The following is a 24,503-nucleotide window of genomic DNA, read 5'->3' on the forward strand; positions in this document are numbered from 1 at the left end:
CTGCTCAAGCAGTGCCATGGAGGGCACGTGGCTGCAGAAAGCTCTATGAGGCTCTGCTTTTCCATGAGGAAGGATAAGAGGCTTCCAGAACTTGCTATACCTGAAATACCCACTATGTTCAGAGATGATCACTCCTCCCCACAAAGCATCCCCTGATCCTGAGGAGCACCAGCTGTGCCTGCAAAGCCATTACCTGAGAGTTCACAGACTGGCCCATGGGGATGCGTGAGCACTCCAGCGCGTATTGCTTCACACAGAAATAACAGCCCTGGAGGAGAGAGCATGTGAGCAAAGCACAGCACAGCCTTGGGCCCCTCCAGGGAAGGAGCACAGCCCCCACACTTCACACTTGGGCTGGGGCCCAGACACTCTCACCCCAAGTGCTGTCTCACCTCTTGTCTGAACCAAGCCAGACCAGCCAACAGGTGGCTGAGCACAGAGCACCCTAACTGGTGCTGAGCTCTTCATTATCATTCCTCCAGGCAACTCTTGCTGCTCTGAGCCCTGCAGAATCATCTCCAGCTGATCCCAATCTTTCAGGACCACAGAATAAGCAGGACAGGACAAATGAAGAATCAAATGTCCCTGCTGCGCTCCTCATCACTCCCTTTGTCACCTCTGAGCACTGTCCTTGAAGATCCCCTAGAGATAGTACTTTGTTTCTTGTTCTTTCTTACCTGGAAGGCCAACTCCATCAGCACAATCCCACCTGGAAGAGCTCTCTGTAGATGGTAGGTGGCAACAGCAGGGTTTGTGCTCTGGGAAGAGAAGGACAAAGCTGAAGAGATTCTCTGGCTCACAAGGGTGTGAAGCTGCCACAATGCTCTGTGGCAGTGGTGGAAATAGAGGTCTCATCAACTGAGCAATCTCACTGGAGAGAAGAGAGGAGATATGGCAGAGCTGACAGTGAAAAGAATCCTAACAAATCTAATAAACAGCCTTTGAGAGAATACACCAGGCACATTGATCCCTTCACCTCCTGCTTGCTCAAGACAAGGTGTCTCTAGAGTGTGGGACACTGAGCCAAGGAACGAGTGTCCATGGAACCTCACTCCCTGCTTTGGTGTTCCCAGACTGTTGTGCCTGCCTGATAAAGCAGCTATCAGAGACATCCTGTCTCAAATTCTGAGTTTAGCTGCCAGCTAATTCATTTGCTCCCTCTTAACTTGCTCAGCAGTTTGCTCTCTTCTCGTTTTATCTGCAAGGTGTTGTCTTACCCACAGTCCTGCACCAACATCAGCCAAAGGCAGGTGCCAATAAAGTGTCAGAAAAGGGTGAGTAAATGCTACATGCTCCCATCATCCCTGGGTGATTCCACAAGCCATGGGTAGTTTCTACTTAGCTAGAGATTCCAGTGGATTCACAAAACTCATGTATTCACAAAACCTTTTATGTTCACAAAACCCGCTGCTCAAAGAAACACTCTCCTTAGTTTTAAAACTGGCTCCAAATACTTTCATTTGATGGTCTCTAGGTGTTGTATTGAATAAGACAGGAAAGGGTCAATCCCTTAGCTGCAATATTGTAGAGCTCTGGCTTGTTCCTCCCTAGCTGCCACTTCTTTATACATGAGGAACCTCAGCCTGCTCTCACAGTAGAGCTATTCCAGGCTTATCTTCTCTAACCTCTTTAACTTCTGCATTCATCTCATGCTAACTAAAGACCCTTCTGCCCTAGAGTTGCCCTTAAGCATAGATGCTGAAGATTCTCTGACAGGTAATCCTTCAGAATCTCACCCAAAAGCAGCTATCCTTGCCCTAGGTCATCTTCTTCTGAGCCCCTCCAAGCTGTTACCAGTCTTTTGATATTTGCCCTGGTTCCACCTAGTGCCAGGAAAGGGCTCTGAGGCCTGCAGGAAGTCATGCAGGAGGGCAAAGAGATCTCATTGCATTCAAACTCTCAAAGATGGTGCTGGTCTAGACAGGCTGGCTTTGATGCTTTCTCTGCCCTCCCACCTCCTTTCTGCCTGAAACAATTTCAAAAGCCAACCAGAACTGGCCCACTCCACAGCCTGACTTCCATCTCAGTTCCACCCTTGGAACAGAAATGCACTCACCTTTGGACTTCCCTCCGATTTTGGCTTTGTGTAGGAAAAGGACCCTCTACCCTCCACTCCCATTGCTGCCAGAGCTCGGATCCGGCTTGTGCTACTGGAAATGAGAGCAGGGACAGCCCTAAGCAGGGAGCCAAGACCTATTGTGTCAAACCAGGGCACAGCTCAGCGTGTTGGCTCTTCTCCAACACCAGGGTCCCCAGCACGTCACTGACCTGCGAGTGGTAGGTGAGGGTGGCCGCACCTGGACCAGAATGAAGCCCATGCTCTGCAGGTACTGGATGTACTGCTGCAGGAAGGCATTGCACATCTCCTGCAGCCACGGCTCCTCCTTCACCTTGCAGGGCAGTGCATCTGCTGAGTCACAGCTGTGGCTGCGGTCCCTCCCTGAAGCTGTAGAGTCATTGGAGCGGTGGCGCTTCTGCAAGAGAAAGGAGATCTGCTCTGACTGGCCCCAGCAGAGGACACCAGGTGCCCTGGTCAAGCAAAAGGTAGATCTCTCTCTGCCAGAGAGCACTAAGATCTGGTTGTCCAAGCACTGTCCCGGTGCATGCACCAAAATGCAAAATCCAAGATCTCCCCAGCCATGCACTGACCTAACAGCGCTGCAATAACCTGCAGGAACCTGCTACCTCCCCCAGAACAGCTTCCACAAAGTGTTAGTGGCTCACAACTGGTTCATGCAAAGCTCAGAGCTTTAGCTCCTATTGCCATGGTAAGAGTCCAATCCCCTTATGAATCCTGCTGACTTCTCAGGATTTCCTAGCAGTTCAGTAGCACTGAAAAAGTGTTTCCTTCTAAACAGTCAGTTCTCCTTCTGATGTCTTGAATACTCCTTTTCTATGTGCTGAGAGAGACTAAGGTTTCTTTTTTTGATCTCTCTACTTTAAGCCTGCAGTTCTGTTATAAGTTTCTACCTGGCTTTCTGCCTATCTGCTCCACCAACCACAAGAGATGTCTCTTTACCTGGCATCTCTCCAGCTACTCTCTGACCTTCTCCAAGTCTCTCCACTTCAGTGCTTTTGCCACTTACTGGCCAGATGAAGACATTAATACACTAGTATTTTAGAAATTTATTAGAATATTACCCATTATACTAACACCCTTTTCTGATGTACTCTAACCAGTGTCTGCTGCACCCAGCTGTTCACAAATTGAAGAAACCACTGAGATGTGTGCTCTGTACAGGCTCTGCAGTGAGTGTACAATACAAGAGGGTTCAAATTTCTCTCCACATTGTTGTGTTTTACTGTGAAACAGATCCCAGCTCCCACAAAAGCTCTCATTTCACAGGCTACTCAGGTGCCTCTTGAGTTCCTTGCATCCTTTTTCTGTTCTGACCAATCTGAACAGCCCTCCAGCACTGCCAAGTCTGGCAACTCATATGTCCCAATAAATAACCTGCAGATATAGAAACCAATACAGCACCTTGAAACCCCTGCTGCGAGGCTCTTCAAATTCAATAACCAATTTCCATTTTGCTCTGTTCCAAAAACAAAGTGAAGTTTTCATTCTGGGATGATGCCTTACCTTTCATCTGTGAGTGTTCAATTTCTGTAGCAACTTCTGCTTAAAGACTGTCAAAACCCTTTTGACATTCTGATACATTACAATAGCCTGTTCTTCCCTTCTGACACACATACAGACTGTGAACAGCCAGTATGGGATCTGCACTGGTTAGTCTGTAAGGTTGCAACCTGCTCAGGATTCAGCTGGTTTGCCTTCAATTGTTTTGGCTATTTGTTGGGTCCAGAAAAGGCTTACCAGGTCTGGCTGCTGAATGCATAAGGGAAGTTTTGCTTCCTTAACAGACCAGTACCAGACAGTGCCCTTGATGGCTTCTCCAGACTCAGCCCTGAATTCCTTGGGTAGAAAAGGAAATCAGTCTTCTCCAGGGATAGTGTGGCTGCAGGAGAAAAGCTTTGAGGACCCAAGGATTTTCTCAGTCTCCAACCTACAGCATTCAAATTCATCCTTTATTTTAGGAGTAAGGCCAGAGCAGCCCTGTCTTGGGAAAAGGCAGCTCCTTTGTCCCTGTGCACAAAGCCCGACCCCACTGGTGCTTGCTGACACTCACCTTCCCCTCGACCTTGCCCAGCTGGTCAGTCTGGATTTGCTGCCGGAAGGCCGGGTCAAAGAGCAAGGGGGTGGCACAGTAGTGAACCAGGCGTGAGGACTGCTTCAGAGTCTCCAGGTCTGCCAGCTGCACAACATGAGAGGAGCATAGTTACAGCACACACCCCTCACCGAGGCTGGGAACAAGCTGTTCATGACACTGCAATGCTGCTCAAATGGAGATAACCGGGGGAATCCCCTGCTTTACAGCCTTTCCAGTGCTGGGCAGTGAGGCCACATGCCCAAACATGGTTCAGAGCCCTGCAACCCCAAAAGTTCAAGCAGAGACCACTACTCCACTGCCTAGCACCATCCCCACCACACACCCTGCTCGGAGCCGCAGTGCTCCCCTTTGCTGGTGCTCCCAGCATGCTGTAAGAAGGCCCAGCCCACCACCTGTCCAGGCTGCACTCACACTGATAGGCATGTTGGACTGAGCCGATCTCTGCTGCCAGGTGACAAAGAGGTTTTCAATCTTCATCTGTTTCTCCAGTTCTGAAGGAAAGAAAGCAGTCACAAGAGCATCAAGCCACAGCCCCAAGTATTGCTACTCTCCTTCACTCCCACCCTGAAGAGACCATAACCCATTCCCACAGAGAACTGTCCCCTGACAAAACTCTTGTTCTGCTCTGATTAGGCAGGCTCCCATGATACCAGCCCCCTTGCTTTACCTTTCCTCTCCATGCTTTTAATTTCCAGGAACTGGGCCCCATGCCGAGCCACAGGGTCAAAAGGTCCCAAGTCAGGCCCATGGGGTAAGCGCCTGATGGTGGTGACATCCCTCAGAGCTTCATCAAAGGGCACCACGTCGGGATGGAAGTGCAGGGATGGGAGACTGCGGGCAGAGCTGCTCAGCCGGCCTTGCTCCTTGCTGGGTGGGGGACATGGGCTCCGGATCAGAGCATCCACCTCCAAAGTGGAGTTCAGGAAAGGATTTGGCTCCTAAGCAAACAGACACAGCCATGAAAGCCTCCTTACTGCCAGCTCTGGAGCAAGAACCCCCAGAGTAAATCCAGTTCTGGCTATCTGCTGAGATCTGTGTTAGCCTTTTTCACTACCAGTTCCAAAAAGAGCATGCCTGGGCCCACTATGGCTCTAATGTGAAGTGGGAAGCCCATTCGTCAGCCTCCACCCTAAGTAATTCAGTCACCAATAAGAGCTGCCAGCAAAAGGACCTGGCTTCTCTTTCCACCTGTCTCCAAGAGCAGGGCAACAGTCTGGATGGAAATGGTCAAGTTGGACATGTGAATGTCTGAGGATGCCCTGCCAATCAGCACACAAAAGGTGCTTGCAAGCCTCCTCAGACCCCCAGACTGCCAATGCCCTTCCTGAAGAAAGGACTGCCCTGCCTGGAGTGGTGCCCTACCTGCTTGCTGTCCTCATGCCATGGTGTGTCCATGAAGCAGTGGTGGTGGAAGAGTCCCATCTTTTGGCTGATCAGGCAGTGCACAATGTGGGACCGGGCATTCTGCCACTGCAGCAGGCGTGTCAGGGAGCAGTTCAAGTTGGCCCCCAGGTCTGGGGACCAGTTGTAAGTGTAGAGCGTCAGCTGGAGAGAGAGGAACGAGAGGAAGATTTAAGGACATGCTCAGAGAGAGCCTGCATGGTGGCACAGGCTGCCCCAGGCGTTCTGGTGGTACTTGCTGCAGCCAGTTTCAGATGACAGGCTGGAACAGGGAGAACGGCAACAGCTCAGTTACAGTCCCCTGTTAACAGCCACAACCATTACTACCTTTTTGTCAATGATCTCCATGAAGAGGAACCTTTGCCGGGGCACCAGGCCTCGACCAACAAGGCTGGGATCAGAGCCTCTCTCTGCTGAGCTGAATTCCATGGCCTCAAAGCGCTGGAGCCCTTTGTGAACTGGAAGAAGCCACAGTTATGACCCTCAGTACTGGTTCATCCCACTTATGTCCCACCATCCAGTTAAGATGTCATGACAGGATGTTTTGCCACAGTACTGCTCAGTTCATCTTGAAATAAGCTGTCACAAGCACATTCAAAAGTAAGGTCTCAGAAGGCAAAACCAGACAACCCACTGCCCACCTCTGGGCACAAGCAGTCTCTCCCAGTAAAGAGGGGATCCCCATTCATTGATGTCCCCCCCAAAAGACCCCAGCACAGACCCAGGGACCATGGCCAGGCACTCACCCTGTTCTGTGCTGCAACGCCACTGCTGGAAGTTGCGTCCCAGCAGGACAAAGTGCCTGATGACTCCAGGGCAAGGGCTGGCACTCTGACCAGACTTATAGGGCAGGAAGGCGGTGCCCCGATGGTAGCTGCAAAGAAAAGCCCAAAAGGTGGCTGCCAAGCAGACCTGTGGCAGTAGAAGTACAGCTGAGCAACACCTGCTGGTGCTAAACAGCCACCCGTGAATCGCGTAACTCACCAGATCTGCTCAAACACTTTGACAGTGGTGTCACTTGCCAGGGCAGTGACCAGGTTCACCACTTCCACTAGGATGGAGGACAGGAGGAAACGAGAAACCATCTCCAAGGAGCATTGCTGCACCGACGGGCACCCTGCATGGAAGATGTACTGTAGGACAAGGTGCCAAGCTGCCCCAGAGCCACATCCTGCCCACATGAGCAGTGGAGAGGGCTAAGGGCCTGAGGCAGGCAGAGCTGGAGAACAAGAACTTTACATGGACGAGAAGATGAAGCCTGAAATAACCCCTGGTTTCAGGTTCTGGCCCAAAGTGGGACCTGGACCAAACACCCTGTATGCTCTGAGCACACCACTTTATTCCCCCACTTATTCCTTGTTCCCTGGCTTACTCCTCACCAGAGGAAGAGGAGAGCTCTACCTTGCCATCAGGAATGTGGGAGGATGTACAAACACCAAAGTGAAAGGTAACCAGAAAGTAGCAACATGGCAGCCATACAGCCCCAAATCCCTGCATCTGAAGGGTGCTCCTCCTCTCCCTCCCTGCCTGCAAGAGGGTCACCCATGCAACTTCACAGTCCCAGAGCATGTTGCAGAGGCTCAGATCCTCCATCCCTGCTACATCTGGGAGCTAAAGCACTACCACAGCTGGTTGCTGGAGTCCAAATCTGTCCAAAGCAGCTGCAGGCAAGTTCAGCAAGCCCTGGCCTTGGAGCATGGCAGACATAACCACAGGCCTTAGAAGGTTCGTTCTGATGCACAGGCACATGCCAGGCCTCCTGCCACAGCTTTCTAATGCTGATGCTGGCCCAGAGACCAATGTGACTCTGGCGAGGTTTGGGGAGAGACAGGGTGTGTAACTAGGACCAGCAAGGAATGAGAAAGAATGCTGCTATAAGAGGACTTGTCCTGAGAGCATCTGGGTACAAAGGCCCACTCCCAGCCCATGTGGAGGAGCTGGGACTTGAAAGACATACCCAAGTGGTTCATGAATGCCATCCACTGCTGGCAGGTTTGACTGAAGAGTGGGTGCATGGTACCTACATCTCCTTCTTCCAACTGGCAGGCTCGGCGCCTGAGGAGAGGGAAGAGAAGCACAGTTACACTAGATCAGTCAGCTGCAGTGAAGGTAGAAAAGTGCAACAGTCCCCTCACAGCTCCACAGCAGAGCTCTGGGAGCCTCCTTTTTGGGTTGATACAATCCTTGAGCTGAGTCACTCTTGGTCAGTAGCCATATGAGTGTCAGGTGTTGCACAGGGCCCCACAGTGCAGAGAAGGGATCTCTGGCAGGGAGAAACAGCTGTGCTCCCACAACACTCCAGCAATAAGGGGTAAGGCTTTGCATGTGCAAGGCAGCTTCCCCAAACTGCCTGTGTAAGGGAGAAACTACAAGGAAAAGGAATGTGGTCCAGAGGCCATCATGATGCAGAGCAATGTACAACGGATTGGGGGAACAACATCCTGGCCATCCAGCCTGCAGGCTGTGCTTGCCTCTGTGCCTGTTCCAGCTCAGCTGTGGTCGTGGCCCGATCCTGGCTCAGGTGCTGCTTGACATTCTCTGTCTTGTGCCGCCGTCTCGTGCGAGCCTCTTCTGGCCTCTCCAGCACAATGTCATCAGTAGTCTTGGGGCTGCCCAGCTCCGAGGACTCTGTCTTGCTCTAAGGGAGAAAGGGATAAGTTCACATTGTGTACATACACAGCCCAGTCAGTGCCCTGATTTCAAAGTCCCTGCTGCAAGCCTGGCTTCCCACTCCCAGCCAGATCCCTACTGTCCATTCCTTGTGGCCTGACAATCACAAGGACCTTACAGGCCTTGTTCCGTCAGCAATGTTACCAGCATGTCCCAGAAGCTGCGGCGTCCCAGCTTGTTTGTGGGTGTCACTGGCTCTCCAGAGCTTGGTGAAGGTGCAGAGGTGAAGTGCAGGGGTGGAGGACAGCTTCTGCCAGGCCCCCCACTGGCCAGGGCCAGGCCCTTGGTCTCTGACATGGTCCTCCTTAGGCCTCCTGGGGAGACAAAGCAAATCAGACTCTGCAGAGGCTCCCCCTGCAAAGCTGCTGGGTACCCCATTGTGTCTGGCCAGAGCCTGGCTGGAGAGAAGGGAAAGAGCTATCAGTAACATCCAGCAAAGTGGATTCAGTCTCAGGGAACAGACAGACCCTTAAATATCTCTGCAACACCAACGTCTATGATGCTTCTTCCCCAAGACACCACACGACACATACTGCAGAGGGTAGAGCAGCTTCCTCCCTCCTTGCCCACGCAACCAGATTCCCCCCAGCACAGCCAAGCTCCTGCAGGCCAGGCAGGAGGAGCAAGGCTGGGTGGAGGCTCAAGGTGGCCATCCTGGCCAGGCTCTCACCAGCAGAGCTCAGGTCCTCCAGGTCTGCAGCACTCAGGGGGCAGGCAGCTTCCACGCACAGCGGGGCTGGCAGCACAAGGAACTCCATGACGGCATCGCAGAGCGCGTGACGCAGGGCCCCGCGCAGCTTCTCTGACAGCTGCAGCAGGCTGATGTTGCCCTTCTCCCAGATATCCAGGCGTACCCGCACGCAAGGCTCTGTGGGGAAAGGGTAGATCTGCAGGGCTCTTCAACCCTGCCTTCACCAGCCCTCCGAGGTGCCCCAGGGGATGTGGAGGCTGCGGGCAATCGGCAGCTGCTGGCCAACTCCCCACCTGAAGGCAGGGCATCAGCCCCTGGCTGGTGCCTGCTGACGGCTGTGAGGCTTTCGAAGTCGCTGTCCTGCAGCAGGCCCATGATGGGTGAGGGGGAAGGCAGCTTCAGAGGGTCAGGCCTCTCCCCATGGGGCAGCAAGGTGGGGCTGCCGTGCTCATCCACAAATGTCAGTGCAATGCATGCGATTCCTGCGGGGCAGAATCCAAGACAGCCTCCATCAATACAGCACCAAGTGCACCCCCACAGTGTCTGCCTGCACCTTGCCACCCCACAGCTGGGACCATCACGTCACCACTTGAGTTGCACGGTGTCACTTGGCAGGCAGGGCCCACAGGAGGGGAGGCAGCCAGGGGAGCAGAGGCTAGCTGTGCCTGTGGGGAGCCAGGGTAAGAAGCATGTTTGGCACAGGATATTCCCACCATTCCAATCATCTCTCTCCTGTAAAGTCACAGATTTCACCTTGCCCTTCAAGAGCTTCCTGGGTTGTCCAGCACCACATGCAAGAGGAAAGTATCTCCATTTGCACCAGGAGAGCCTTTATGCAGATTGATCCAGGATGGGGCTCACCATTCCTGTCCTCTTAAGGGACAGAGTACAGGGCCCAGACACTCTTCAGCATTCCCCTCCAGGCTGTGAAGGATGTAGAGTCCCGGCAGATAGGACAAATTGTTGCAAATTACACTCACAGCCCCCTCCTCACTGTACACCTGAACAAGATCAGGTGCCTTCCCCATGCACTCCAACCAGACAGGACTGGGGACAAGGCAGACTTACACCCAGCCTGGAGTCACTGCAGAGAAAAATTCAGACCCTGCCTGTTGGCTCTCTATACTGAGCCCTATGCACACACAACAGGACAGTTCAGAGCTGCAGAGCAGCTGTGTAGTTCCTGCCTCACAGCCCACGTGCTGTGAGAAGCCCTCACAGGAGGGCACACAGGAGAAGCCCTGCTATGGACCAGAGCAGAAACAAGAGCTGACTCTCCATGGCCCAGCTCAATGGCCAATAATGCTTTTTCGCTTCGAGCTAGGTCTTATAAGCTCTCAGAGATAAGCATTACACTCTTGATAGCTCAGCTACCTCAAGTGGCATAAAAGAATTAGGATGGCTCCTGTGACAGTGTTAGAAACAAAAAGTTTTAATAAAAGACAAAATAAAAAACCTCTTTACAGAAAAAAAAAAAACGAGCTAGGGCAAGAGGTTCTTGCTCCTGCTAAAACACTTTACCAAAGCGATTACTTCTTTTGTTCTCTTCTTTTTCTAATGAATTGCTTAGGTGAGACTTTTTGGCTTCTGTCTAATTAGCTATCCTTAAGTTTGAAGTAAAGTCCCCAAAGTCTTATGAGGTGTCTTTTAACCAAATTGAAGAGAGAAACTTGTAGGCTTTTTTTCCTTTTTAAGGAGACAAAGAGTAACTTGTTTACTCCATCAACAGAGAGCACATTCCTACAGGCCAGGGCAGGAGGGAAGCATCTGCAAGGTCCAAAACTCACACTGTAACCTTAGATGTTTCCACTCCCTTTGAAAGCTCCCTAAGCCACCACTCGGGTGGCTGGATGGCAAAGCTGCCCCAACACTGCCTAAAGGTGACGTGCCCCAATAAAAATAACCTCAGCCCTATAACACTGCTGAGCCTGTACTCTCTCCTTCTCCATCCCAGCAAGGATGGCAGTGACACCAGACTCCACTGCCCCAGAGTAAGCAGTGTCCCTGACCAGATCCCCAGCTCTGCACTGAGGACAGGTACCCTCTCTGCATTGAGACAAACCCAGCCCAAGCAGGCTGTGCCCAGTCTAATCAGCAGCAGCACAACCACCCAGTCTCCATCATTCCTTGTGAAGCATAAGCTCTACAGCAACCTTTCCTCCAAGGCATAGCAGACACAAGGGAGAGTGCACTGGGATGGAGAGAGATGCTCACAAAGGAGAGAGGTAGGCATTCAAATCAGGGGGCAGCTCATGTGCACCCATGCTGAGGAAATTACAAGCAAGCCCCACAGGGCCTCTTGCTGCAGCAGGGCAGCTCTCCAGGACATGGGTGTCAATACAGGGGTATCAAGAGCAGGAAATCTGCCCCACATGACAGTGAATATTAGCTCGACCAAGCAGACTTTCTTTCTTTAAACAGTAAAGGGCACAAACTCCTCAACAGTCTGGCTTGGCAGTCAGCCCCAGGCCCACCGAAATGGCTGAATGATCATGTGGTAATTATAGACCATTCCCCTTTTCTTCTCCTGGATAAATTCCCACACTCAGCCTCTGGCACATTTCCCTATCACACATCCATTCCTGTACCTCTGCTCTGCTTCAGTCTGTCTGAGCTGAGGACATGAGAACAACTGACCACAATCCAAGCAGGCCAGGTCAGCAGCCTGCTCCTGCCCAATGAGCAGAAAGGCTCTCCTCCATGTCACAGGGAACAAGCCTTCCAGGAGCATGGAGAAGCTGAAATCAAACCACTAAACTACAGGTTAAAAAAAAAAAAACAACATCTTAGAAGCTTAAAATCTGAGTTCTGGAGCTATAGAATGAGGTACATCAGCAAGAACTGCTAAGGGTCTTACTGCCTGGTGCACTGGAAGTGGGGTGCTGGAGAACTGTTATCTCCCATCTGTGGGGGACTCTGAGCCCCCTCTGGCCCAGGCTCACTGAATTACAAAGCACACATCTAATAGTGCCTGGCCACCCCAGCTCTTTGCTAAGCAAGGGAACACCTCACTCCATGACACAGTCACTGGGAGAATGATGGTGCTACACCCTGGAGCATCAATGACATTTGAAACATCAGGACTCCTGTTTTCCTCAGGGAAGAGATGCCTGTTTGGACCTGTGGGAAAAAAGATGCAGGATTCTGGAGTTCACTGCTTGTAAGCTAAGAGGGCATCAAATGGACCCTCAGCAGCTGAAAATCACTGAGCTGCCACCTCAGGGCAACAGGTTCTGTTTGCTCCTTTATCCAGCTAGCAAGAAAGAGGGCTCAGCTCAATAGACATACATACACACACACAAACACACAGAGGAGTCAGAGCAGAAGCCACAACACAAGGAAAACAAGAACAGCTGGGACCAGAGAGCTGCATGGGAAAAGGAGCTGGAGTAATACTTGGAGCCACAGGTGCTACCTTGGAAGTGAGAGAGTGGAAAGAGGTGCTGCACAAGGTCCGACATGGTACCTACATAACAGAAGAACATTCAAACAGTGCACGAGGGGCACAAGACACACCATGGCCAGGTGACAGACCACACGGCCTGGATAAAACATGGACATGACAACCTGCTGCAGGGTGGGCCCTATTCAATCCCCTCTCCAGCAGTCTAGAGAAAAAAGCAAAGACATTGCCCACACAGCCCACACTCAGTTACATGCACCCAGATTTCCCTCTGCAGCAAGGCTTCTGCCACAACTGCTCCCACCTCCAGCCCCATGGAGCCTCTGTGCCCACACTGAGGTCTCGTGTCTAGAGCTGCTTCCTGCAGCAATAGATCAAGCTTAGCAAGTTGCTCTGTGGGAGGAATTAGTTTGCACTGCCACACATGCAGAGGTGTGCAGTCCCTTAGGCACACACCTTACCCACCTTCCAGCCATGGAGGAACACACTCCCCAGCACTGACCCTGCTCAGTCACTCATAGCTCTCTAGCATGGGGACCACCTCCCCAGCACACAGCCCCATACCCTGTTTCAGAAGAAGTGAGCACAATACCTTTTCCACCAGTGCCTTGGCCACCTGGCTTGTTGTACAAATAGAGATCCTGGTCAGGGATGCTCCCATTGTGGTTGAAGTAGTGCTAAGGAGAACAAGGAAGAATACTGACAAAGATTAGAGAACTTGCCTTAAGTGGAAGGAGACTCGTGTATATGCAGAGCTCATCCCCAAACCTCTAGAATCAAATCCAAATCTCCTCAAAATACTTGCCAACACAGCCTTCACAACTGCTGGGGTGAAGGAACCCCTTACAGTTCACACAGAGTTATGTGGCACTACGTATCTGTCTTTACTACGGCCATGCTAAGGAGTGGGTAGCTACTCCCAAATTTTTATTAATACTGATGTTTCAGTCCTTAGATCTGAGGGAGCCATGCAAGGAGCCAAGTTCAGCTTTGAAAAGGAGTCTTCTTCCATGCTCCTGGGAGATGACTGTGGGCACGAGCTTTATAGTTGCTGCTTTTTGCACAGCAACTGCCTGTCATGAAGGCATGGCCTGTCTGGGCATGTCTGGATGTGCTCAGACCTGTAGAACTCCTCCAGGCCTTAGGAGCTGGTGTCAGTTTCCCCCTCACCCTCCATGGCAGAGCTGGCAACATGGTGTCAGAGCTGCCCCAACAAACGCCCCCAGCAGCAGCTAGAAGCTGGGCAGACCTCTGTCCCATCCCCAGCCCTCCTCACCTTGAAGTGGTGCTCCACGTTGCTGTCGGTGTACTTGGGGGTGTGCAGGAAGATGAGCAGGTTCTGGCGCAGGTAATAGGCCACGGCGTGCAGCCAGGGCAGGGCTGAGGGCGGCAGGGAGAACTGCAGGACCTCTGTGGGCGGCGTCCCGGGGGGCTGGATAAACTGCACACAGGAGGCTTTAAAACCCAGCTGGGACTAGCAGGCTGCTCTGGGGCTCTAATACTGATAAAAATTATGCCAGTTGGCTCTGGAAAGGGGGAAGTGTGGTGGGCAGAACCCTAGACAGTGCCCTGAGACAGATTATAGAATATCCTGAATTAGATGGGACAAGGATCATCAAAGTCCAACTCCTGGCCCTGCCCAGGACAGCCCCAAGATGCAGGCAGACATTCATTCCAAGGTGTGGGAAGGAGGCACAGGGAAGTCCCACCGTGCTGCAAACCCAGCAGAGGGAATCTCCCAGCTACCCTGGTACCCACATGGTATATACCTCAGTGAATGCTAGCCTGACCAAGCACTGGAGCAGGGGAACAGGATGTAACAAACTGCCCTGGTTTTCCTTGGGGCAGGAGCAGCCAAGACAGGTCAAAATGTAGGAAAGTGCTCTGGGATGAAGAGAGAAGATTAGCCAGTGAGGTACCTCCACATCTGCTGGGGTCAGCTTGCAGTTCCGCACCAGCATGACGGTGATGATATCCAGGGTGGCCTCATCCAGGCGTCTGCGCAGCACCTTCACCAGCTCATCTGTGATCTCAGGCCCTGACAAGTGAGCAGAGGTAAAAGCAGCTTTTTCACCCCATCCAGTAAGAATGACTACAGCCACCTCTCCCTCCCTGTTCAGCATGTACCATCCTCACACTCACTTCCCACAGGGAACCTGACTTTCCCCACCATCAATTTCTTCAGACATATTTTTCTATGGGTTTATGATCACAGGAGACTGTTGGTGCAGTAGGCAAAGACAAATGCACGCCTGCACAAGGTCTGCAGGAGGTTTCATTGTGGGCTATGGATCCTTTCCTTATATTCTCACCCACACAGAACAGAGAGCAGCTCTGGGCTAAGGAAGAACTATTTGCTCAGGAAGGAGATTCCTCTCTTCAAGTGAAGAGGGCAGGGAGCCCAGCTTTGTTCCTCTGCTGCCAGGTGCTATAACACATACCTGCTGGGGCAACACCATGGACCATCAGCTGGATGTGTCTGTCTATCTGTCCCACAGGGCGGGCAGAGTCCACACTACGGCATGAGGCAGTGTCCAGAGAGGAACGAGAACCCTGGAGAAACAAAAACAGCCATGTGGAAGTAGTTTCATATGAATTCTAGATCTATCATTGTCCCAGGCTGTCAGCAGGGTCAGGCAGACCCCACCCACTGCTGCCCCACTCCACAGATCTACAGTGTAAGTTTTACCCCACATAAAATCCAGGTTGCTGGAACTACTGAGTTCTCTCCATTCCTGTGACCATGAGCACCCACATCCACTCACAGAGAGCAGCAGACTCACCATTAGATCCTCAGTGTAAATGGGCTCTTGGCTGCGTGTCAGTGCCAGTGAGCGACATGATGCACTAAGGCTGCTCTCTGCTTCCCACACCTTCCCACTGTGGGTGGTTTCAGTCAGCCTGAATACAGAAAGACATGTCAGCCTCCATTCCCAAGGATGACAGCATCGTACAACCACATGAGATCCATATCTTCCTTGCTCTCCCCTGCACACTTTGTGGGGACTAATCCTTAGAATATGGAATTTGTGCAGAAACTGCTCTCTGGCTCCCTCAAAAAAGCCATAATTTTTCCTCCCATGTAAAGGCTTAGCACCAGGAGAGCAAGATGGGCCTTGCTTGATGTGACTGACTCATCAGAAATCAGATATTTGCTGCATGGGTCACAACACGGTCCCTGAGGCTGGGCAGACACTTTCTCTCCCAAGGAGCTCTCAGTCTGTGTAACACACATAGCAAGGCCAACAGGCCAACAAGTCACGCTGGCTTCTTACCGGAGGTAGAAAACAGATTTAGTGGCACGTTCCTGGTAGACAAACATATTCTTCCTGTTCACCACAGAGAAGGCGTTGAGCACCGAGCGAAGCGCCTGGATAGCTGTGGGGAATGTGGGACATTAGCTATCCCACATACCCTTCTGTGGAGTGCCAATCCAGCCAGCAGCTGGACTCCCGACACGCCAAACGGGAGGAATCTGGGCTGTACATACCTCGTGAGACCCCCATGTTGGGGCCCATCTTGAGGCGTGAATGCACGTGGATGAGTGTGCTCCACACCACCCCACAAGCAAAGTGCCCTGGCATGAACTGCATGGTGGCAGCCAGGTAGTCCCGGGGCTGGTAGCTCTCCTCTACAGAGTAATCTGTAAAGAACACAGGACATAGCTGGGGCCATAGCATGGAAGTTAACATCTTAGGCATCTCTGTAGCACTGCAGCTGAGGCATGGCTAAGAGAATATCCATACCATCTGTGGGCATCACACGCTGCCTGTACGAAGTATAGGGTGTTTCACTCTTCCAGATGTCCTCCTCACTTTCTGCCACCAGTAATGAGTTGCATATGTGGCTGTCATGCAGGTCCTGCAGCAGCAAGCGCTGCAAAGGATGAAGAAAGATTGATTCTGTTGCTTGCACAGCCACAGAAGACAGCAAGAAGTGTTCAGGGACAGACTGAGTCCCTTTTCCTGTGACTCCCCAAGCTGGGACTCCACCAGCTGAACTGGGTCCCCAGGCCCTCCTCTGAGCTGAGCCCAGACTAGACAACCTCCAGAGGTCCCTTCGGATCTAAGCCATCTAATCACTGGCAGCTCTGTTAGCACCCTCTTAAGATTTATTACCTGATTGACAACCCTGCAGATTTCACTGATCTTCTTCACTACCACCTGGTTGAGACTCTGGCACTCCCCTGGCTGCTCCTCTTCTGTCTCTGCTGATGCTGCCTTCTCCACACTCAGGCTGCTTTATGAATAAAGGGAGGATGGGGTCAGCAGGGCACGTGGACAGTGCCCGTCACTGGAAGCTGGGAGCAGGAACACAGTGGGAAAGGATGGCAGTTTCCCCCTTATAGAGCACCAATCTAGTCCTGCAATTTCCCATCCACTGGGCAGGGAGGAGATTCTATCCAGAGATGAGTGAGTGGCAACAAGGTCAGAGTGCAGAGAGGCAGTGGTCAGAGAGGGGACTCTCCTTACCGTGTGTGGTAGTAGACCTCCACTCGGTCCTGATGGATTTTTATGATGAGCCAGAAATCCGGCATAAGGGGACACCTGGGCTCCTGGTCGCTCATTAACGCCTCCTCATACTCCGAGTCACTGCTTCCCCCATCATAACCTGCAACGTAGCCTCTCTTCAGCCCTAGGCCTGGCAAAACACCTCGTCCCTGGGCAGGGCAGCCACTCACAAACCCTGCCCTCAGGACTCACCCAGCCCAGGCACACAGACCCACCCTGTGTGTCACTATCCATGCCACCACACACTGTCATCCCCCCTGCCCCAGCAGACTCACCCAGATGGTCAGAGTCCATGCTGCCCTGGCTTGACACGAGGCTCTGCACACGGCTGGGACGCTGCCTGCTGGAGCCTGAAAAAAGAGGCGTTTGACCATGAAAGCACTTGCTAAGCCCCATCACATGCCCCATCCACTGGAGAAACATCATGCCACAGGACAATCAGGCTGTGCTGGCCACGGGGAGGCAGTGCTGGGGAATGGGGCTCTCACAGCCATTACTGAAGTCACCAGGAACTGCATGTCATTAGGGATATCAGCGCAGCAGCAGAGCCTAGTATCTTGGGTACTGTTAAGCACTGAATTGCCAGCACCCTGGCAAGGAAGAGCCAAAGTCCTAGGTACCAATGCAGGTATTTAGGGACAGGAACAGGAGTAGCAGTTATATTATGTATGTCACAGCCAGAACTGGCCTCTTCCCTTAAAATTTTCTGATGTCAAGGTACATCCTGCCCACACTGCAGCTCCTACCTTCCCTGCCCTGTGTTACCGACTCAGACAGGCTTGCTGCAGATGGTGTCACCAGTGGTGATTTCTCGCTGTTTCCCTTTTCAGAGGATGATGATGGCAACGACTGTATGGTTGTCTCTGGAACTGCCTCTTCCATGGAGTCCTGGCCTGGTGCTCTGCTTTGATCAAGTCTCAGCATATCTCCTGGAGTCTGCATAAAGCCAAGGTCACAAAAATGACCAGAAAAACAGGCACTGAAAAAAAATCCCATCATCCTTCTACATTCTGTTATCAGTGTCACACAGCTTTTCACCAACAGATAGTTCAGTGCTTCTCACCTCATTCTGTGTGTGGCTGCCTCCACCTGCAGGGTTTCCTGTGTCCGGCACAATGCGTGTCTCACTCTCTGGCCACTCCCAGAGACCCTGGCCTTCTTCTGGGAGGACACAGCTTGTGTTGTGTGACAGCTCGGAGCCTTCTGCTTCTGTTTCACTGGTCCCCTCCTGGCCTGCCTGGCCCAGGCCTGTCCTGGTGCCCCCTCCAGCTGGCTGCTGCAAGCAGGGTGTCCCTGAAGGGTCTGGAGCAGTCCTCCTGGAGTGCAGGCGGCTGATGGAGATATAGTGGTAGTCGTTGCCTTCTGCATTCAGCATGTAGCCCGGCAGAGCCATTCTTCTGAACTCCTAAAACACAGAGAAGAATAAGCATCCTGCTAGCAAAACATGATGCTGCCTCTGGGCTTTCTCTTTACCTCCTTGAACTTCTCCAGAGAGTGCTCAGGCCCAAAGACAAACTGGAGCAGCACCACCTCGCTGTGGCAGCTGGGCCGGCCCTTGGAGTTATAGATGTGGGTGGCCACCCTGTGCAGGATGGAGGTGCTGATGACCTGCGAGTGACGCAGCGCTGACACAATCTCATCATCCAGGAGCCAGCGAATCTGAGCAGAGCAAGGACACAGAGCAACATCCAGGTGACCCACATTTGCAAGCCTCCCCCAGGTCTCACCCAAGCCCCAACAGGATGAAGGCAGTCTCTCTCATCACCCACATCCCTCATCTCCTGAATGTACCTAATAAAAGGCCTTTAGAAGACAGCTCTGTCTGGCCCCCTCCAACTGCAGCAAGAGTTTTCTCAGGGTAATCCCACACTTTTGGGAACCACAAGGCTAACAGCCTATGTGACACCAGTAAAGCCTAACAGTCAGTTCAGCTGACAGGTTGCAGCTTGGAGCAGGCTAGGAAGTGTGGAACAGCAGTTGAGTGCTCTAGCTAGAAGCAGGGAGGCAAATCTGGCTTACCTCATTCATGGTGGCTTCAATAGCCTGCCTGTGCACTCCAGGGAGGTTGGAAAGGGCAGGGTGCCTAGGAGAGAGGAGACAAAGAATCAAACAGTCCTTCTCATTGGTGCAGCTACTGCAGTGCAGCTCGCAGGCAGTAAAAGGAGCCAGTGAGGGGCTTGGTACCCCTGCAGTGCCATACCTCTCATCTCCAGTGGATGGGAGCCGTTCCAGGTTGTGCATGATATCCTCATCCGAGCGGAAAGAGGACGGCTGCCCTGGAGAGCGCGTGAAGGACACGCTGCTCTCTGAGGTGCATCTGTCACAGGAGAGAGAGCAGCCTGAGTGTTGGAGCCAGAGAGGATAAACAGACACAGACAGCAGAAAAGGGATCTCTATAGAAGGTGAGCCTGTCTAAAAAATATTTCAGTTTTCTTAAGGCTCTGTGAGAAGAAGAATTGTAAGTTTCAGTACCTGGAGATGAGCCAAGAATGACTGTCCAGCTAGGGCAGGCAGAGGGTGGGTGACTGGGCCTCTTTCCACCTACCTGTTGTGGAGGATGTCTGTGTTCACAACTTCTATCTCCAGGGGCAGTGTCAACACAAAGATGTCCAGGGTCACGCAGAGGTCCCCCAAGTCAATGGTGTTCAAGCCCTGACAGCTTTCCAGGCAGCCCAGAACTTCCCCTGCAGAGAGATCACAAAGGGACTCAAGCAACAAATATCTCTGCTTGCACACATACCCAGCCTGGTGGCAAGTACAGAGACTGCAAGAGGTGGCTGTCACACACACCTGGACAGGCTTAAAAAGGCCACCATCATCTTCCATGATCCTTTCAACCTTCCATGACCAATCCCACAGCAAGTGGGAGACCTGGTGAAAAAGCCCTTGTCTCATGATGGCATACCCTGGGTGTTTACAGGGAAGGCTGGCCCAGGGAGATCATTTAAGACACAGCATGCTTGTTCCAGGGGCTGCTCACCCAGCAGGGACCTGACAGAAGCCCTACTGCCATTTAACCTCCCAGCAAGAATTGTTCTTACCTAGACAAGTTGGCAGGGACTGCACAGGCATGGAGCTGTGCTGGCTACGCAGCTTCACTGAGCAGGTCAGGTGCACAAAGAGCGGGGGCATCTCCTGCTCCAGGAACTCCTGCTCATTGAGTGAGTCCCCTCCCAGCACGCTGAAGGAGTCATCATCCTGGTTCACTGTGTTGGAGTCTGAGAGGGAATCTGTGTCTGGGAACTCATGCTCCAGCTTCTCACGGTACTCCACCTCCAGCTCTGGGTCACTCTCTGTGGCAATGCAGCATCCAGACACAGTTCCTGTTGATACAGGTTCCCTGTCAGCAAACCAGGTCCACATCTCCAGAGACCCAACAAGACACACCTAGCTCTGAAAGGCATCACCACAGGGACAGGCATTTTCTTTTCCAAGACAGAGCAAGCAAATTTTACCTTCTTCAGCTGCCATTTCTGCCTCTGATCCCTCCATGTCCTCACTGCCTTTTCTGTCTGCCTGATCCCGAGATGCCTCTTCCTGAGATGGAGAGAGAAAGGGCACATAATAGAACCATGCCAGGCAATACATCAGGTTGTTGATGGGAGCTCCAGGGACTAAGTCTATCCATGGGTCTGCCAGCCCCAAATCCATATTTGACACCAAGAAAAGTTACTCCACAAGGATCAGGTGCCTGCCAGGACAGCCCCATGCCTACCTCTTTCTTGGCTGATGGTGGGCAGTAGAAGAAATAGTGAGGATTTGATGGCACTGGCTTGAAATGTAAACTTCCAATTTCCAGGAATTTTTCCTAAAAGAGAAATCCCAAGTATGAAGCAGACATCCTACTCTACACCCTCCTGTTGAAGCTAGGTCAAGCTTGCACATTCCTCACCTGGATAATTTTATGCAAGTCTGGGTGTGCCTGGCAGGGCTGTCCAATTTCCAGCAGTGAGAGGGGAAATTCTGAACAGCAGCTGGTGCCCACACTGCTCTTTGGCTCCTCCGTGGGGCTGGAAATGTTATGGGAGTCCTGCTCGCTGTAGTCTTCCATTTCAGCACTGACAGGATTGTGGACAGGTCAGACAGGCAGATCGAGAAACAAGACAAGTTTTATGTGTTATCCATCACAGTATCCCAGCTCCACAAACCTCATCTGTGTCAACACAATCTGAACACCCACAGCTCCACAGCCCAGCAGCCATCCATGTGCCCAGATAAGGGCTCATGCTGTCTGAAGCCAGGCCTGAGGTAGTTTCACTATGCTGATCATATTGCCATGTCTGTACACCACACTACAAACCCTGCCTGGGAAACAGACACACAGACTACAGGGACAGGCCTGCAGCAACCTGAACTACCAGCAGTCAGTCCAGGCCACCTCACAGCAAGTACCACCAAGTCAGTTCCCCAGTGTCTGGACAGTAAAGCTCAGGCCCATGCTCACTCAGCAATTCCATGACAGAATTAGTCCCTAAAACTCAGGAAGAGCAATCTAGGGAGTGGCATGTTGACTGGTCAAAGCACTCCCCTGGTACTCAAATTAGTGATACAGGTGGCAGTTCTGGGTGCAATGTGTTACAAGCTATACTTTCTTCAGTAAAAGTTTATGCAACTTGCATTCAGATAGGTGTTTTATAACATCCCATAAAAAAAAAAAAAGTTGTCACAGTTTTTCTTGGGGAAAGTAGCACATGAAGTCACCTGACTTTTTAAACACTGAATGTTCTTCAAAGTCACAGTCTCACCTCAATGGTTTACAATATAAGATGACATAGCACTGGAGATTCCCAACAAATGCTAGTGAATTCATATAAAGGAACTGTGCAGAGGACCTAAATGTTTCTTTGACAGACACTAAGGCAGAGCACTTCTTTCTCCCTTAAGTTTTCAGAGGAGATACAAACCTCATAAATACCCTAAGGAACAGGACAGAAGTTTAGCATATTTCAATTCTGCCTTGGTGCTTCTCTTGTGCATTTTTTCAAGAGTTTTAATTTTTAAAAGTGACACTTTATTCATTAGAAAAGGATAACAAAGCTGTCATTTACACCAGAGTCAACAACAAATTCAAATGAGTCAAGCAGCAGGAGATGCATAATTTCTCCCGAAACTAGTCTTGCAGACAAACTGCCCTCCAGCTCAGGCCAGATGGGACAGTAATGAGCCAAGACTACAAGAGAAAGAAAGGATGGATGTCACCAGAGACTGTAAAAAATACAGGGTCCTGGTGGACACCATACGAGGTGGGTATCTCACTGTAAGTATCTGCTCCTCTGTGTGGCTCTGTCCCACAGCATTCCTTCTAGCAGGCACAAAAAGTTGCTTGAAAAAAGATTTGTCCTGGCACGATGCTAAGAACAGAAGCAAGACTGAGGTGGGTCCCTACCTTGACTCCGAAACCAAGACACCTCGTTCCCTAGAGCTCTGTTCCTCTTCCTGGTCTATGCTGCCCACTTGGAAGCTGGCTGGCTTGGAGTGTGTATGGAAATGCTGATGGCTCTCTCGGAACGAGCGGACATGGCTGCACACTGTCAGCAGGAAGTTGGTGATATCAATCTCTTGGAGCAGCTCCTCACAGTAGTCCATGGCAGTAAGCAGGTCCTGGGAGCTGATGCTGTGTGACTGCTGAAGGCTCTTGAACAGCCCTAGAGATAAACACAGCATCCCATGGCATCCCAAGGATGTGAGGTTGTGGGAGTCAGGCAGTGGCTACATATGGATCTCCACCAAGTCCCAGCAGAGAGCTGGAGTCAGCACTGGTGCTGGGAGACTGAAGGCAGCCAGGGCACCTAACGCTATATGTTAGCCTGGGCTTGGGTGACACCAGAGTGCCCATGGCATCTGTCACCCTGAAGGTGAGAGGAAGGCATGAAAGAATGAATGCTCCTTCACAGCACTTCACAGGTTTGAGAACAGCCTCTGTAAGACCCATAGGGAATGCACAGAGGCATCTTTAAATCCCTCTTGGTGGTACATCAGTCCCACAGCTCCTCCCTTTGCTTGGAGTAAGATCACAAGGAAAATGAGACATTGCTTTCTTAGAAGAAGATCCAGGGTCCAACCCCAACCCTGCCACAGGTCCCACTGTGCTGCTGCTCACCTTTCACATAGCACTGGTGGGAGTGCTCCTGCAGCAGCGTGCAGTAAGTCACCAACTCCTTGTGCTTGTGGTCTAGCCAGGCAGCAGTTGGAGGACGTTCCAGAGACTGGGACCTTGAAAAGAGGAACCACAGCCTTTAGCACCAATGAAGCACATTTTAGACTGTAAATGGCTCTGGTGCCAGTAAAGCAGAGCCTAGGGCATGCACAGGCAGTGGCTGCTATAAGGCAGAGAGGCCAAGCCAAGCCAAGAAGACAGGGCTAGAGCCAGCCTCCTGTCAAGGAAACTCTTCTGTTTTTTGTCTAGATACCAAGTATGGTTGGCATTACCTGAAAAAGATGTCCCGAGGAGGACGGTGTGCCCGTGGGCTGACAAGCTGCTCTCGTAACAGCTCCAGAGAGCAGCTGTAGATGTAAATGGGGCAGCGAAATCGGCGGCACTCGCCCAGCTCAGACTGCGAGTTCTGGCGGCAGAAGGAGATGTGCACATCTCTCCGGGAGGGGCCACTCTGCTCACCAGGGTCCTGGCTCACTTCTGCAAAAGTGACAATTCTAAGATAAAGGCCTCTGATGGCTCCTACTTCTTGGTCTGAGACATCACAGCTCCCACAGAAGCACCACAGTTAGATATTTTTTTTTCAAGCTTCTCACCACTCATCCTCACCCAGCACCCAACCACTCAGTTCAGTGCTTTGGCCACCTTGATCCCCTTTACAGCCATGACTGCTCATCACCACCATCACTACCTCCTGCAGCAGCACAACCCTTCATTCTCACTGCGAGCATGTCTGATCTGCCCTAGGGGCTGTGCAATCAAATCCCATATACCTCAAGACCTGTGCCCTTCTCCCTAAGACAATGTGCTGCTGACAGTGCCGGTCTGGATCATGAAATGAGAGTCACTGACTTTGCAGTGCAGCCCACTACTGCCATTCCTAGTAGCTTCTATCTTACCTGCAACCTCCTTGCCCACAAGGAATCAACCTTAGGCCATGGGCACCCGACTCGCATTACAATCCTTCATGCCCCCATGAACATCACTGTGCCTCTTGTCCTGACTCTGCTGACTGCCAGGCAGGAGCTGACAGGCTGCAGCAGCCTGTTACTTCTCCTGCTTTAATCTGCTCAACAGAATAGTAATGCTCAAGAATAGCAAGGATACCAATACTTTAACAAGGTGCTGTCAGTACCATGAGCTGGTGTTATGCTGAGGGTTGGCAATGGCACTGCAGCATCCTCCTCTTCAGCCCTGACTTGCTCTGCACAGACAGGTCCCATGGTATCTTCTCCAGATCGACTCTCGTCTTTTGGAGATTTGTCCAACCCACAAGCCATCAGCTTCTGTACATCTGGAGGAAAAGGAAATAAAATCATCCTTTGTCCAGCAAGAACAGCTTAACCTCTCAATCTACATTCCCAAGAGAGCAGATTTCCTGCTACCTCTTTGTGTGTAGAAGCAGCTTCACCTGAGCCTAGCAGCCTTCACCAGTGGCTCAGTGGAAGCCAGACCAGTGCCAATGCCCAGAAGCAGGGACTCTCCCAGACCATCCCATTAG

At 51.7% G+C, this 24,503-nt stretch overlaps 1 protein-coding gene across 4 annotated transcripts in view; it reads right to left on the minus strand.

The window, feature by feature from the left end:
* SZT2 (SZT2 subunit of KICSTOR complex) overlaps positions 1–24,503 on the minus strand; it is a 54,537-nt gene that overhangs the window by 5,930 nt on the left and 24,104 nt on the right. Inside the window, exons 25-65 of one of the 4 annotated variants that reach the window (XM_053950953.1) lie at positions 24,138–24,296; positions 23,278–23,482; positions 22,949–23,061; positions 22,235–22,493; positions 20,741–20,906; positions 20,564–20,656; positions 20,304–20,385; positions 19,890–20,171; positions 19,394–19,532; positions 19,049–19,165; positions 18,868–18,931; positions 18,322–18,507; positions 17,912–18,253; positions 17,595–17,784; positions 17,124–17,198; positions 16,810–16,948; positions 16,456–16,573; positions 16,084–16,213; positions 15,828–15,980; positions 15,613–15,715; positions 15,121–15,238; positions 14,779–14,890; positions 14,257–14,375; positions 13,614–13,778; positions 12,930–13,014; positions 9,228–9,416; positions 8,914–9,111; positions 8,388–8,557; positions 8,045–8,211; positions 7,531–7,628; positions 6,558–6,690; positions 6,320–6,447; positions 5,901–6,031; positions 5,535–5,717; positions 4,840–5,110; positions 4,584–4,663; positions 4,131–4,256; positions 2,269–2,474; positions 2,057–2,147; positions 678–758; positions 194–268 (exon numbers count right to left, since the gene is read on the minus strand). In XM_053950953.1, coding sequence (XP_053806928.1) covers positions 194–268; positions 678–758; positions 2,057–2,147; positions 2,269–2,474; positions 4,131–4,256; positions 4,584–4,663; positions 4,840–5,110; positions 5,535–5,717; positions 5,901–6,031; positions 6,320–6,447; positions 6,558–6,690; positions 7,531–7,628; positions 8,045–8,211; positions 8,388–8,557; positions 8,914–9,111; positions 9,228–9,416; positions 12,930–13,014; positions 13,614–13,778; positions 14,257–14,375; positions 14,779–14,890; positions 15,121–15,238; positions 15,613–15,715; positions 15,828–15,980; positions 16,084–16,213; positions 16,456–16,573; positions 16,810–16,948; positions 17,124–17,198; positions 17,595–17,784; positions 17,912–18,253; positions 18,322–18,507; positions 18,868–18,931; positions 19,049–19,165; positions 19,394–19,532; positions 19,890–20,171; positions 20,304–20,385; positions 20,564–20,656; positions 20,741–20,906; positions 22,235–22,493; positions 22,949–23,061; positions 23,278–23,482; positions 24,138–24,296 — 6,041 coding nt within the window. Of the gene's footprint in view, positions 1–193; positions 269–677; positions 759–2,056; positions 2,151–2,268; positions 2,475–4,130; positions 4,257–4,583; positions 4,664–4,839; positions 5,111–5,534; positions 5,718–5,900; positions 6,032–6,319; positions 6,448–6,557; positions 6,691–7,530; positions 7,629–8,044; positions 8,212–8,387; positions 8,558–8,913; positions 9,112–9,227; positions 9,417–12,929; positions 13,015–13,613; positions 13,779–14,256; positions 14,376–14,778; positions 14,891–15,120; positions 15,239–15,612; positions 15,716–15,827; positions 15,981–16,083; positions 16,214–16,455; positions 16,577–16,809; positions 16,949–17,123; positions 17,199–17,594; positions 17,785–17,911; positions 18,254–18,321; positions 18,508–18,867; positions 18,932–19,048; positions 19,166–19,393; positions 19,533–19,889; positions 20,172–20,303; positions 20,386–20,563; positions 20,657–20,740; positions 20,907–22,234; positions 22,494–22,948; positions 23,062–23,277; positions 23,483–24,137; positions 24,297–24,503 lie in introns of all 4 variants that reach the window. The other 3 variants (XM_053950952.1, XM_053950951.1, XM_053950950.1) reach the window with 3 other exon arrangements.

The sequence above is a fragment of the Vidua chalybeata genome, chromosome 9 (genome assembly GCF_026979565.1).
Source record: "Vidua chalybeata isolate OUT-0048 chromosome 9, bVidCha1 merged haplotype, whole genome shotgun sequence".
Classification (NCBI taxonomy): Eukaryota; Metazoa; Chordata; class Aves; order Passeriformes; family Viduidae; genus Vidua; species Vidua chalybeata.